The 16,000-nt window shown below is 41.0% G+C and overlaps 1 protein-coding gene across 5 annotated transcripts in view; it reads right to left on the bottom strand.

Moving 5' to 3' along the window:
* Nucleotides 1–3,869: 3,869 nt before the first annotated feature.
* daam2 (dishevelled associated activator of morphogenesis 2) overlaps nt 3,870–16,000 on the bottom strand; it is a 110,663-nt gene continuing 98,532 nt past the window's right edge. For all 5 annotated transcript variants that reach the window (XM_082516237.1, XM_082516239.1, XM_082516235.1 and 2 more), the window contains 5 exons: nt 15,080–15,187; nt 14,797–14,857; nt 14,361–14,492; nt 8,455–8,625; nt 3,870–8,365 (listed from right to left, as the gene is read on the bottom strand). In XM_082516237.1, coding sequence (XP_082372363.1) covers nt 8,153–8,365; nt 8,455–8,625; nt 14,361–14,492; nt 14,797–14,857; nt 15,080–15,187 — 685 coding nt within the window. In that variant the 3' untranslated portion in view covers nt 3,870–8,152. The remainder of the gene's footprint in view (nt 8,366–8,454; nt 8,626–14,360; nt 14,493–14,796; nt 14,858–15,079; nt 15,188–16,000) is intronic.

The following is a 16,000-nucleotide window of genomic DNA, read 5'->3' as shown; positions in this document are numbered from 1 at the left end:
CGATCCTGGTATTTTTGGCCTCGAAGTCTTATAGCTTGTAAAATGAATGCCTTACGACTTATTATAGCAGGTTTATAAGGACAAACTGAAATGAAGGAGTCTTGGTTTTCTGACTGCATAGTTATCAAAGCTCATCTTGTACATGGCTTGGTACCCAATCTGTAGCTAGTCTCTAGCTCATTCCCTTCTTCCGAATGATGGAACGCTGCAATCACTGTTTTGCTGTCAATGTGGATGAAAATTCCATCATCCTATTCACGTTGCAGCTCGGTATTTTCGTCTCTGGTTCCGCAACACCTGACGTGGACCTTATTAGAGTTCTCTCTCTGCGTTAAGCTTGGTTAGCGAGGACCTTTACTGGATACAAACACTGCAGGTGAGAATCAAACCTGCAACTCCTATTCCAAAGGGATGGAGTCTTACCACTACACTATCCAACTGCTCTTATTTCTGTTTTTATGTCTGTTTATTCATATATACATATATATATATATATTGTAACAGGGAGAGTGTATGAAATAAGATCTGCCTAAATAAAATGACATATGTTACATTAAAAATAGAAAAGATGTGTGATAAAGGTACGCCTAGCCTGCCTCCAAACAGCTGAGAAAGAGGGAAGGCAAAATTGACACAACACACAGACAAGAGAGTATAGTAGTGTAGAGACTAGAGTAGTGGTTAGACCACACGTCTTTGGAGCAGAGGATCGCAAGTTTGATTCCCACCTGGAGTGTCTGTATCCAGTAAGGGTCCTTAGACTAGAACTCCCCCCTACTAAGCGATCAACAGGGTCCGTGTCAGGTGTTGAGGAACCAGGGCACCCTGACAAGAAGGGAGGTACAAAATAAATGCTATGGCAAGGGGGATCCTGGACGCCAGGTCAGGGGGCGTTATCATCACCCCCATATTAGATCACTACAATAGGGCAGCAGTAATCAGTGAGATGCTTGGCTAAAAGGGCTAGAGGCTAAGATCAAGGTAGTCAACATAGGTGTCAGCAGCTGGAGAGGGACGCAGTGGTCATGATGATCCACTCGACTCTGAGACCATCACAGCGGCCGACTGTCCACTGACCCTCTTCATATGGGTTCTTGGTTCTGTATTCTCCTTCCAGGGCACAGCAAAAATCTTCATGTTGGCTGTCCAGTGGATCATCATGGCCACTGCATCCATCTCTAGCTGTTGACACCTTGGTTCTGTGGTCCTGCTTTTGATTTCTCTGGTCTAGTTGTTGATTGGCATATCTCAGGTATGGGTCCTGTACTTCTGCAACCTCCCTCTGTGCTACCCTGATCTTAGCCTCCTGCCCTTTCAGCCAAGCATCTTACTGATTACTGCTGCCCTATTGTAGTGATCTAGTTAGTCTCAATAGATATTGTACACAGTGCTGCATTAACATCTAGCAGACCTAATATGGGGGTGGGGGGGTGATGATAACTCCCCCTGACCTGGTGTCCTGGCTCCCCCTTGCCATAGCACTTAATTTGTACCTTCCTTCTTGTCAGGGTGCCCTGGTTCCTCAACACCTGACACAGACCTTGTTGATTGCTTAGCAGGGGGGTGGGGAGTATAGTCTAGCCTAAGGCTCCTTACTGGATACAGACACTCCGGGTGGGAATCAAACTTGCGATCCTCTGCTCCAAAGACGTGTAGTCTAACCACTACTCTAGTCTCTACACTACTATACTCTCTTGTCTGTGTGTTGTGTCAATTTTGCCTTCCCTCTTTCTCAGCTGTTTGGAGGCAGGCTAGGCGTACCTTTATCACACATCTTTTCTATTTTTAATGTAACATATGCCATTTTATTTAGGCAGATCTTATTTCATACACTCTCCCTGTTACAATATATATATATATGTATATATGAATAAACAGAAATAAAAGCAGGAATAAAAGCAGCTGGACAGTGTAGTGGTAAGACTCCATGCCTTTGGAAAAGGAGTTGCAGGTTTGATTCTCACCTGCAGTGTTTGTATCCAGTAAAGGTCCTCGCTAACCAAGCTTAACGCAGAGAGAGAACTCTAATAAGGTCTATGTCAGGTGTTGCGGAACCAGAGACAAAAATACTGAGCTGCTACGTGAATAGGATGATGGAGTTTTCATCCATATGTGTGTGTATGCAATGAGGACTCCAGATGACTTTATGTTTCTGTAAGTCTTGGTAACACACGCCCTTTCTTTAGCATTAAATAACTCATCAAAAACAACCATATCAGAATGATTAATATAAGAGCAAACCTCACACTTTGCCCCCCAAAATTTGTACCTGTCATCTGTTTCAGTGAGAGGTGATCATCAGTCTTTCTGAAATGTAATTCACCATGCCGTCATTTTATACAACACGTTCTGCTCTGCTCTGAAATAACTCGAGAAATGGGTTGAATATTGGTTCAAACACGCAGATTATGCAGAATGTTTTTACAATTTAAATCCAGCACCAGTAACCAAAGCTGAAACTAAGAACGAAGATCAATCAGGGTAAAAACCAAACATTCATCAGCATCAGCGGTTAAACATGGACCATTTGTTACCTTGAATAATTTCACTTTTTCATAATGAGAGGCACAAACTGGGGTTTGTAGAGTGCTTTGGAAAATGTTTTGGTTGTAGTTTAGTTGCAGTCCAATAGGCTCTCGTAACCTGGCTCCAGTTAAGGAAGATTTAGGCAGGCTGTGACCTGTGCATAAATAAAGTAACATACAAATAACCATTTCTTGGATGGAGCCACTTTATTTCTTCATCACTGGAGCCAAATACTTTCCTCAGGATGATGTAGATGCACAGAGAGTATTCATAAAGCTCACAACCCTCACGTCATACTGGGCTCTTTTTGTGCCACTTTTTTCATTCGTATGAACGCCATTTCCGCTGTGTTGGGTGTAACATAGCCAAACTTGCCACCCGGTTTCGTTTTTGTAAAAAATTCAAAATTTCAGTCTGATTTTCTTACATCAGCCTAACACGGCTTAGCAGCAAAAATACTCACACTTGACACCCTAGGGACCGTTTTGTGCCCCATTGAAACCCATTATAAACGCTATTTTTCACGGCAAAAAAGTTACGGTCAAATCGATCGTGATAGGTAATGCTTCCGTTTCCGTTTGCAGTAGTGGCCTTAGAGTTGTAATTTTTTTTATTTGTCCACCGGGTGGCGCCCTTGCTCCACATTTGACCCCGGGCTGGAAAACAGCGGGCTGCTTAAACAGACCTGCGGGAAGCGAAGCCTCATTTCCGGCGTGCAGCAGCGGCTTCGCCCGCTGATCGGGCGGGACCATTTTCGGCCCCTAGGACCGTTTGAGGGTGCATTTTTTTTTAATCAACAGGAAATGACGTATTTGTTGTGACGTGGTATCGGACGTGTGCGCTGGAAAAAGGAGTCCGACGCAACATGCCCCGTTCATCGTCGCGAGTTAACCCGGGAGGATGCACTGATTTCGGCCTAGAGGAGGAGCATTTGCCGCCTGGAGACCATTTTCTGGTCCTGAAAAAAAAAAAAAAAGGCGATCGAAATGAAGGTTGGTGCCAATCTTTAGTCCATCTAAAGGCCTAATTATAATAACAATCAAATATTACTTCAAATGTTTGTTTTTTTTAATATTTCGTTTTGTTTTGGGGGGCTAAAAAAAACTGTGCGCTCATGTAATTAAACTGCGATTAAAAGGGTTAAAACCCCCGAAATATAATTAAAACTTTACATGAATATTTCAGGGAGAAGTAGTTTTAAAAGACTGGCTAATTTAAAGTGGAAAAAAATATGAATATATAATCTTTTTATAGCATTTTTCGGGCGTGGCAGAAAACGGTCCCCAGGGTGATGAACGTAAGTTTTTTAAAGTATGACGTGAGGGTTAAATCATCCATCCATCTTCTTAAGACACTTGACCACTTTATTCCTACATCCCATCAGAAAATTAAGCTCATTGGAACAAGTTAATTTGAAAACCACTGACATTTTTCAGGAATTTGATTTGAATGGCTGCCACTAAACTCAAAATGAATACAAGCATCTCCCCATCCTCCTCATGATCCAAACGCTTGACATAACCAATGAGAGTGAAGGAAAGAGAAAAACAATTTGTTGTAAGGGACAAAAGTTTATTGTAACCCTACAAAAGACACAGGGTGAGAGAAAAAAAACAAAACCGAAACAAAATAAATGAAAAACAAACCAAAAGAAAAGCTTCTCGTTCTCATACAAGTGTCAGAACTATCCATCATACACGGACCACAGTTTAATGATTCTGATTTTTAATATAACATTTGTCGTAATGCGTTGTGTACATACAAAATATAGCAAACTAAATAAGGCAAATAAATAGAGGTACAATTTACAGGAAAATGGAACATTCCTCATGTTTTCATCTTTTTTTTAATCTTAACTCAAACATCAACAAACGTGTACAAAATGCTTTTTTTTTATTTCTCCAACTGTATATCTTTCAGGTGGAGGGTACGTTTTTCTTTTTCTTCCAAACATGAAAATACTGACTCCTCACAATTATACAAGCTCGAAGAACGGGTGCAACTTTTCTCAGGCAGTACAGGCTGTGGTTTAACAGGTGTGTTTCAGTTTGCAAGCAGTTTTCTACGAAAGGAGAAACAATTCACACTCTGTGCACCCATCTTTAGGCATGCAGCTCAACACCATGTAATGACAGAAATGTGGTATTGACATAAAATACCCCACCCACAACCGCCCCCCAATCCCTCTTTTTAATTTTTTTTCTCCAGACTCACCAAACCAGGAGACAGGACCTGCTCTGTACCACAGTCGCCTCTTAGTTTCCCCACAAATCCCATCTCTGCCATTCAACAGACTCTTAAAGTGTTCCAAGCGGCCCAGCCAGATACTCAGCCTCACTTTCCTCCCTTTCCTATAAACACCATCTTTAATTTCTTCTTCTTTTAAATTTTTTATTTTTATTTTGCACCACTCTTTCGTTGCACCCTTCTAGTTTCTTGAGGGACCTCAGCCCTCGCTGCAAATGGAAATGTCCCATCAACAAAGTGCATTGAAACAAGCTACTTATTTCCATCTTTACACTCAAAAAAAAAAAGAAATCAAAAATCATCAGCCAGTCAATGGCCAAATAGACATCCAACCATGTAGCAACACAAAGGTTTTAATACTGACAATACCCCTCAGGAAATAGTCTGCACTACAACACGGGTTAAAGCTCTGAATGAAGGGTTTAAAGAATCTGATGAAGTATAACTCAAAAAGGATCAGAGGCTAGAAAACAAAAGGACTAAAATATACACAAGATGCTGGTTTATTGAGACAAAATCAAGTAATATCCTCTTTTAAAATTTTAAAAGTGTCTGAAAGTTTTAAGTGATTTTGGTTCACTGGTTAATCTCTGGGATACAATTTCTGTCTCACGTTATGTTTTTTTTAACCTCACAGTAGCTTCTCTCTGCTTCAGAGGGGAAATGAAGAAAATGAACTAAAAGTGTGGAAGAACTCATATAAAAGGAAGTGAGTGAGTTTAGCTGTGCACAGGTAACACATAACCCCAAACCTTTCTGAGGAAACATTTAAGTGCACCTGCTGAAGTTATTTGGGAGATACTGGGTAGAGCTGTTTTTGACAGGTTGTGAGGTCAGTGAAGTGCACTATAATCGGCCACAAGATGGCGCCATATCCCCACCAAATTCTGTAAGTTTGCTTTGGAAGCCACAAATACAAACGTGAAAACAGGATGAGAGGCACTTAAAACTGAACGTTTACACAACGAAGAACAGAAAAACTCCAGAAAGGACAAACTGGGGAAGTCGCTGTTAGAAATACAAACATGGTGGGTCGAGACCTCTCTTCTGACTCTGAATGAATGTGATGGTTAACATGTAAATGTATGCTTGATGTTGACTTTACACCCCACGATTAGAGCCGTCTTTGTGTGAACACATTCTGCAGCGAAGCTGAAGCCAAAACCAAACCAACGCAGTGCCCAAAACTGCAATTCCTTTAATGACCACTGGAGGCTTGCTCCAAAAGTGAGTCAATCTCCATAAAACTCCCATGTTAAAATGACCAGCTTAAAGCAAAAATAAACATAGTTTTGGTCTTTTTAGCCACTTTCCTACTTTATAACAATTTTGTTTGTGTAACTCCCCCATTTAAACATTATTAAAGTTAAACATATAATTATTATCAGGTCCGTGGCCTCTTTTACTGACAGATATCTGGCAGGCTTCATCTCCGGAAACTGGAGACATTGATTGGTGTCTGGTTAATTGCATACAGACTATCTGTGCTCCAGTTTTCACAACTAGTTAAATTCTAGTACTTCATCTGTATGTTACTTAGCAGACACAGATAACTGCTAATTAAAGCAAATGTTAGCTAAAAAATTAGCACTCCACCCTCTCATCCAAATATGGTCACTTCTGGTCCAAAAAATAAAAAACAAAACAAAAAAACCCTTAAAAGAACAAAACAAAATGAAAAACAAAAAACAAGCAAAAGAACAAGATGGCTTTATAATGGGACTTCAAAAACCAATGAGTGATATCATAGATGCTACATCCATCTTTTAATACAGTCTATGTGCACTGCTATATATATATTTTTGTTTTCAAAAAGAATCAGATGTTAATACTGATTACACTACAGCCTCACTCCTACTGCTCTAAATACTTCAAATACCTTATAAAAAGGAGGTTGGCTTCCCTTTGTGGGCCTGATTTGACTGACTTGATTGACAAGCTGGAGAAAAAGATGAAAGTACAAATTCTTTTCTATGACATGCTCTGATGTTTTTTTCCTGTGTGTGTCCCACCTACCTTCTTTAAGTGTTTTGTTATACCCTGACATGACAATGAGAGATTCATCACATGGTGCGGTGTGACTCTACCACGGAAAAAGCTGAAAATTAAAAAAAGAAAGCAGAGAGATACTGAATAGAGTGAGAATTTAACCTTACTGCAGTAAAGGAACTGCAGCTTGTGCCTTTAAATGAATTTCATGGCATTCCTTCATTATGTTAGTTACAGATAATCTGACAACATACAGGACGCTGTCATTGGCTTGTGGACTTCTGAGTGTAAAGTTTACAAAAAAGCTGCAGTGCAAACAAGACGTACAGATGTGAAAAGTGTGAGCGATTACCTCTTTTTTTTTTTCCTTTTTTTACATAAAGCGCAAAATGTATAGAAATTCACTTCAACGCCAACTTGCAACACCAACAAATAATGCATTGCGTGTACAAAAATCCCAAAACATAAAAAAAGACCTCTTTGCAATTAGCTTGTCTGCATCTAAATATAAATATATATCAATGCCTAATTGCAGTATGTTTTGTATTAATACATTTACATTAGTTTTCTCTTTCCTTTGGCACTGTTAATGCCAGAACGATGTTGGTCAGAGTGAAGGTGAGGCCTGACCCATGTGGCACAGTCATGTTTTAAATCAGGTGGATCAGGCTGAGAAGTTTCCTTGAGCACATCGGGATAGACACGTCCTTCCTGGAGAATGTTGGTATGAATCTGGATCCTTCTTCACTCCTTCAGAAGCCTACAAATCATTCTGGGACGTGTCGACTCCTTGACTTTCTGTGGTTGAGAAGTCTCTTTTCTGGGGAACACCTGATGGTCGAGGTTATTTTTTAGTTCCCTTCAGCTTCTTTTTTCCTGAAATCTGCCTGGAGACGCTTCATAGTCCTTTTACCAATCCTTTGTCTTTGCCTCGTGACTATATACAGTGTGACTGTCCGATCCCAATGTCCCGTGTGCTTTAAAGCCCAGTAGTTAAATGACAGAGCTTTTTCAGCACCGGAGAGCTTGCAGAGGATGTGTGAATGGGGGAGAAAAGTGAAAAAGACTGGGGTGATAGACAGTGAGAGCCTTGAGCACAGTGTTAAAGGATATGGTCAAATGACATGGGCTAATGTGTCACAGTGGTGTGTCCACTTGTCCATCCTGGTAACATCCAGGACAGACGGAGTGGAAATAGCTTTACAAGACCAATCAGAGGAGAGCGCTGCATCCTTCAACACGGCTCGGCCGTTCTTGCAAGTCCAATCCAGCTGTTATTTACATCCTCTCCAATGTCAGCGGTCACTGTCCCACAACCTGGACTAAAGGTGTTAAAAGCTCAACGCAATGGCAGATTTAAGGTGGGGTTTTTTTATTCCTGTTCCCCGACCTAGTAGTTAACCTTGGTGACGGTTCTTTCCCGGCCGCCACCCTCCGCCAGCTGATTGACAGAGCGTTTGCGATTTCGCTTGAACTTGTTCAGGTCTTTGTCGAAGACCTCGCCGGAGCGCAAAGCTGAAACCAGGTCGTCAAACTCCCCGCCGACTTCTTCCGTGGTGCCGCTCTTTTTGGCCCGTCGTTCCCGCTCCCGTTGATCCTTAAGCTGGTTAGGAATAGAATACAGAGTTATTGGAAAAAAAAATATTAACTGTCATCACTGCCTCAGGTGTATTCTCTGCTTCTGTGTCTCACCATCGCCTCCATCCGGGCCCTCCGCTCCTCCTCATCCTTGCGTCGCTGCATGTTCTCGAGGTCCTGTCGTGCGTCGGTGAACGACTGCAAGAAGGTGTCGAAGATCCCGAAAAACTCATCCGGCTGCATTCTCCCTTCTTCCTCCCCAAAGTGCTTCAGAGATTTGGCAAACTGCACAAAGCACATATACCGTCATTAATAAACAATTTTAAACACATTGAAACCAAATGCGTCATTATACAGGCTGGACATGAGCATATGAGCCTGCTCTTCAAATTCATCTACTGCCATTCATGCTGGAAATTAACACACACACACACATACACGAGTAAGAAATGACTGCATGATTTGACCACCGTATGTCCACCCAGTTCTGTTCAAGCTGTTCGGTGCTCTGCGCCAGGACAAAGCCTGCGGCCAAACACGCTCTACATTCCCACACTGAGCTTTGTGCTGCAGTACTACAGACCACTACACGCACACACATACACACAGGCCCAGTCACAGTCCTAAAACACAACAAGATACAATCTGTACTGCGCAGAGGCCATGGTTTGAGGCAGATACTAGCAACACATCTGACCAGTTTTGCAAAATAATGTGCGATAGGTTATTTGTGGAAAAATTTGGATTTCATAAAGCGTAACTGTCACACATGTATTTGGTTTAAGACGATAAACAGGCCACACTGAAAGAGTGAAAGTGAGAGTCAGTATTCTTTAAAAGGGTAGCAGCTGTTCATTCTATCATCTGAAAGAAAAAAAAACCCAAACATTTGGGCACTTTTATAAATTTTGCAAAAATAAAGTTTCAAAATACACTCAGGGTGAGGCTACATTCAAGCACAATCTGCAAAGCGCATTTGAAGCTGGGTTTTTTTGGCCATTTGGTTGGAACAGAACAAGCTGGGTAGTTATTCTTTATTTATCTCCATTGGGAAAATGTAAAACATCCCAAGTGTTAGGAGAAGCAAGTCCTCAAAAGCCACCTGGGGGCTTTTGAGGGTTCATTCTCCTGTGCCCAGGTCAAGGGCACGGGGGAATGAACCCAATGCATTTTTAACATCGGAGAAAAACATGATCTCCTGGAAAAACTCCAAACCCAAACCATGAGTATTTATCCATACTTTGACTTCCTAGATATCGCTAAAGGCACCATGGAAATCTCAGCTGAAGAAAATGCATGTGATTTCTCAAAATCCAGTTCAGCTTAGTTATTAGTGTACTCTCTCATTCGTTAATTAAATTTCAGTTGAACTTTATTTTATTTATACAGCACCAAACCATCTCATGGTGCTTTTTATTGTAAGTACTTGAATGGTGGGAAATGCGGGGAAAAAGAGAAGAGAAAACAAAAACAACAAAGAATGAAATCAAACTATGGGAGCAGGCAAATGTTGAAAATATATGCCATGCTGAAGACAAAGAGAATGAAAAGAGGAGAGTGTGCATCAAGAGGAGCATCCAATAGTCTGAGCCTATAGCAGCATAACTTAAGGATGGTTCAGGGTCATCTGATCCAGCTTCTAATAAAAGTTTCATCACTAAATTAAAGTTTCATCCTCATCACTGCTTTCATATTCATTTTTGTTTCACTCCTTCCTATTCTCACAGAGTCACATTTAAAGTCAAAATTCCCCAGCTTTTACGGTAAATAAAATATATCTCATCTCAGATCACTAACAAAGAATCTTCATATATTTACTCTTTTGGTTGATTTATTTCAATACAATAAACAATAAATGGTACATGTTAAACCCTTTAGGTAAAAACAGCCTCTGTTGTTCTCTTCTGCACTGTGCTATTATCCTCTGTCTCATCTTCAGGGAGAGTTCAGTGACAGTAAACATGACTCTAGTTTATATGAGGTTAGCATCATACTGTAAATGGTCCTCGTGTTGTGATAAAACCATCCTGTCATTATGGTACTAGTCTCCATGGCAACCCCACCGTCATCACTCTCTCTCTCCTAGTAATTATGTGTCTGGTCAAATCTGTTTCCTCTCGTCCCCTTGGGTCTGAGCTAAATGAGTAAACACACACACGCGCGCGCATGCACACACACACACGTACTCCTGCACACACAATAAAATGAAGAATGTGAAGTTACAACACTGTGCAGCTCATTTCACACAACCACTAAAATAAACACAGGCAAGCTCTGTGAGAGAGCCAATTATCTCTTTGCATTCTCTGATTATTTATTGTGCCTTATTTTTATTAATAATAGATTTTAAATTACGACTTTAAAAAAATAAATAATAAAACTGTGTTTGTTGTTCAAAAATACTCTATGAAAACCTATATGACTGATCTGTTTACACATTAGATAAATCATATTTTATCCAACATGAAAACCCTGTACGAGATGATCGGTCCTCCTTTGATGATCAGTGAGCAGCGGTGTGCTTTCATGCTTAGAAAAAGCACCGTAGATGTAATTTTTGCTTTGGAAGATGAGATGTTGATGGAGAAGAACAGAAACAGTTGCTTTGTGTCTTTGTGGATCTAGAGCTAGGGTACCAGGGGAGAAATCATTGTGCTCTATGAGAAAGTTAGGTGAGACTGGGGTATGACATGTATAAGGACAAGTGTATGCTAGGAGTGACAGATGGGTTCAAAGTGGGAATGTGATTACATTGGGGGATCTAAGCTCCTTCTTGTTTGCAACAGTGATGGACAGGTTGACAGATGATGTCGGGCAGAAGTCTCTGTAGACTCTGATGTTTGCAGATGACATTATGATCTCTAGTGAGAGTAGGGAGGAGAGTCTGGAGACCAGATTGGACAACATTAGAAATGAGCACATCAGAGAGATACCCTACCCTAAAGGTAGCAGCTGAAAGAAGCAGATGATACAGCTTCACAAAAAGTGATAAATGCTGTCAGTACTCAGCTTTTAGAGGCAATTTATGCACCTTAAAATTAATTAATTAATTACAAAAATAGTCAAAGGAAATCCTAGGGTAAGTACAGTTGCTGAATGGAGGCATTTATTACAGCATGACACACTAAAAGGCCCCAACTGACAGAGAGGAGGATGCACATGCACAGTCAGCCTCACCAAGTCATTTGTCTGGAGGCATTGGCTAATACGAACATAATGCCAAGCAAGCTAAAGAGGCACTTAGAAAGTAAACATTACTTCTGAGAAAAACTCTGGCTACTCAAAAGAGTGCTGGCTCTGACTCAAGCATCCTCCAATGCTTAAACATCAGATACTCCAAAATCCAAGTACTGATCAGCCACAACAACCTGCTGGCCTAAGATCATGTAGGCACCAAAACAGCTCAATGAAACCTAAAGGTTCCCAGTTTAAACTTGTAGCAAGACGATCAGTGTTACATCTTCTGGTGTATTTCCAGATGAGTAAAGGTTCTAGACAACTTTCATTCATTTTGGTATATATGCTTACAATCTGAGCAATGCTTCTGATTTTGAGTCTACCATATCTGCAACCAGTCAGACTCAAAATAATTTAGCAATTGTTTACTTCTTAAAATAGTCAGAGGCTCTAACAGAACTGCAAAGAGCAAAATATGTCTACTAGCTGGTAAGTTAAGCTTAAGCAGACCCTTTAACTTTAACAATAACAACGACAACAACAATAACGGTGGTTAACACTGTTGCCTCACAGCATGAAGGTCCTGAGTTCAATTCCATCATCAGGTCGGGGTCTTTCTGTGTGGAGTTTGTATGTTCTCCCCGTGCCTGGGTTCTCTCTGGGTACTCCGGCTTCCTCCCACAGTCTAAAGACATGCAGTTAGTGGGGATATGTTAATTTGAAACTCTGAATTGCCTGTGGGTGTGAATGTGAGCGCGAATAATTTGTCTGTGTCTATGTGTTAGCCCTGCGACAGACTGGCGACCTGTCCAGGGTGTACCCCTGCCTCTCGCCCTAAGACAGGTGGGATAGGTTACAGCCCCCCCGCGACCCTGAAAAGGATACGCGATAGAGGATTGATGGATGGATAATAATAATAATAATAATGACAACAACAACAACAACAACAGGCAAATGTGAAAAATGCTGTGATGGATTAATTTGATCATGTCTCTACAGGGTGGTCATTATGTGGATCTTTAAAGACTTAATAGACAGAGTTAATAAGTACCTGTAAGATGGCAAAACAGGCACTGTATTAAAACTACAGTTCAGAAAGCGTTGGAGAAGGTTTAGCAGCAGTATAAAGAAAAAACGTCATTTAAAACAAATGGACCCAGACATCCAGGGACTCTGGTTTGGTTGTATGAACAATGAAAGTGACTTGAAAAGCTCTGTTATGAAGGCAGATTGATGACCAGGAACAGTCTGCAATGTTCTTTTTGGTGGCCAAATTCACATTAGTTCTTGAACTTTTTCAACAGGCCACCTTTACCACTATTGCTCATAATTCTTTTAATCTTTTGATTTTTCATTCACTTGGCTTTCTCTCTGACTTTTTTTTGACAAAACATGAAGCTTTGATTCTTAACTTATGGGTCTGAAAATGTAAGCCAGTGCTGAGTTTTTTAAACAAGCATTCTTTCTAACAGCCAGCAGGGGGTGTCTCGTCTGGTTGTAAAAATGTGATCGTGTAGAAGCCTTTAGGAAAATGTACCTTGTTCTGTAAGATCATTTAACAGTTAAAAAGGTCTCCACTGCTAGTTTCAAGTCTTACTAAACACAACATGATGTTTCTTTTGTAAATTAATGACCATATTAGAGTTAGAAAGAAGGGTGAAACGGGGTAAATATGCTTATCTTTATATAAAATCTTTGACTGTTAATATAAACCAATCCTGGCTTTTTTGAAATAATTCCATTCCCTCCTCTTGAAACGTCTCTCTCTATAACTCACAAGAACAACCGTAATCCTTTCTAGTGATTTTTCCACTGTGTGTATCTCCATCGCTGACATGCATGCAGACATGCTTGTTGCCATGGATGCTGTGTGAGCCTCAGCAGGCTGCCTGCTCCATTTAGTCGTTTTCTACCTTGTTGAGGATGAAGCGTACGCCCACGCTTCCATCTTTTTATTCCTCTGGAAACTTAACAGGGCGTCAGAGGGCCTCGACAAGCACTGAATCAGTGTGTCAGACTCCCCACTTAACAACCACACAGGCACAGTCTGGGCTGGTGAACACAGGTCTTTTTGTTTTACAGCGGTGCCCAAATCCTCCCCTTCTCTTCCAGTGACATTCCAACTAGAACATTTTCCCTCCATTTTTTTTTTTTTTTACTGACCTCCTCCTTCAACAAATAATTAAGCAAAGACGAGGCTCAACCTGAAACACACGTCCTCCTTTCAATTGGTTCATGGCATAGACTGTATGTAAAATATGCAAATGGACAATGTGATGCCACTTGTTGGCTTTTTGAAGACAATTTTGATGATAAAATGTGCTAATACTAAGATTCATAAGGTTTCAGTGTGCCAGAATCGACATGCTAAATGTGCAGCAGATCTCCCAAGGCCTGGAAATTAAATAACGCGTTCACATAAATCTTTTCAACACTTTGGGATTCTCAAAGTCCCACTGATATCTTCAACTTACATACCTCCTGCTATACATCAATACATGAGACAGCATGGTTCAAAGGGCATTTGTCCCAGTGGTAAAAAAGAAAAGTGTGTGGATTTAAAACACTAACATTCAGAGACAGACACAAAGAGAAGACGTGGGGGGAGTACGGGGTAATCTTTCAATGCTGGGTTTCCCCGACCTGCCTAAAGTCATCCCGCTGGACAAAGAGGGATGCTCAGAAGTTTCTTTCCCCCCCCCATCAGTTTCTGTAATTTTCATCTTTCCTGCTATTCTGTCTTCCTGACATGAAAGCTTGGCAAGTTGCCTCGCCACCCACACGCTCATATGAACTTACACTTACAGTACGACCCAAATATGAGCGGTTAAATATTTGGTTACCTTGTCCTTGGCTTCACTCAGCTGGTCCTCCAGTTCAGAGAAGCTGAAGCCAGCCACCGTGATGAAGTCACCAATCACGGCCACAAACTTATCCCCTCGTTCCCTCGTCCTGCTCTGCTGGTAGTGCAGCTCCTGATGCGGGTAAAACGAGACGAGAGGCGTGTGATTGGTCGGTCTCTGAGGCTGAAGCATGCTTCATTACAATTAGTTTCACTTGAGCTTTCTTGGAACTCGGATGAGCGTATTTGTGCTGTAGCGCTCGTGTTCGCGTGTGGCAGAAAACATGACATGTCGCTTTCTGTGTCGCAGAGCGTGGAACATTACCAGCATTTAAACACCTCGCCCTGCTGCCCATCTCCGCACTACTCGAAAACATAATTACAGACAGGAGAAGAACCGATGGGAGGGAGCGTGACACAAACGCACAACAACTTACCGCCTCCAGTGCCTTCAGTCCACTTCTGATACTATGCACTTCTTTTTCCAACTCTGACAAACTGCAGAAGAAGGAAAGACAAATATGAAGACAACATTTGTTAGCTGTTTATTTATGTGTGTCACAACTCACATTGTCTGTTGCTTTTTATCAAGAATTTCCTCAACATATTAAAAATCATAAACAATTTTACTCAAGTAACAGCTGACACGGTCCTACTGTAACCACATGCAGTCAGAGGGAGAAATGCTCTTTTCCCTCAAGTGAAATATTGCACACTTACTTGACTTTGGCAGCTTCTTGTACGCTGCCGAGGTCCTGCTGGATGTGAAGCGTGTCCGGGTAGTTCTTCTCAAAGATCATGATCAAGTAGTGCAACATGGTTATGTTCCTATCGAATAATAAATAAAAAGAAAAATAGAATCAAGCAAAACAGAATTAACCAAAGTAATTTATGGAAGGATAAGGAATAGCCTCCTTTATTTTTGCTCACTTTATTTAAAACACAGGTCTTTGCTATTATTTCCATACTAACTATAAGATACATCAACATATACAGAAATTGCACTGGCACAAGAGTTGCAGTACATGATATTTACTGATAGATGTGCTCAGTGAGTGCACCCGCTGAGCATGGCACAGTTCTGTGCATGCAACTGATGCAAGCAGTAGCTCTCTTGAGTTAGGATTTAGTATAACTTTGCACAATCAACATCAGTATCTGAGAGGTTTTTTTTACCATTTAAAGATAAGCAATTGCAACATGAACATGAGACAGAGCTGAGATACTTAATCCTAAGGCAAAGGTGTAAAGTAAACTAATAAAAGGAAACAAATGTACTTGTTTCAGTTGTATTAGGGCTTAAGGTTTGAATTATTAGGGCCGTGGGCTCTTTGACTGACAGGTAGATGGAAACACAGCCAGCTGTGGTTGCTAGCTGCCTGCTAGGATTCAGCTCAGCCTGTTAGATCATTGAACTAGATCTCGGGAGCATGTTTGTGCTGCTGGTGTTCTTTAGATAATTTTTAATGCACCTACAACTTTTAATGCTTGCTGTGCGGGTAACTGTACTGACAGACCATCCAAGAAGTCTGTTGTCAGCTTTTAGAAAGTGAAATATTCTTGGATTTTATTCAGCATTTCTATCCGTTTTATGCACCCATAAGTCCTATAAATGCAACTTGCTAACCGAGATTGCTAAAA

The sequence above is a fragment of the Aulonocara stuartgranti genome (assembly GCF_965226115.1).
Source record: "Aulonocara stuartgranti genome assembly, chromosome: 19".
In the NCBI taxonomy this organism is placed as follows: Eukaryota; Metazoa; Chordata; class Actinopteri; order Cichliformes; family Cichlidae; genus Aulonocara; species Aulonocara stuartgranti.
Note: the sequence above shows the minus strand (reverse complement) of the source record. Positions and strands in the feature narration are given on the sequence as shown.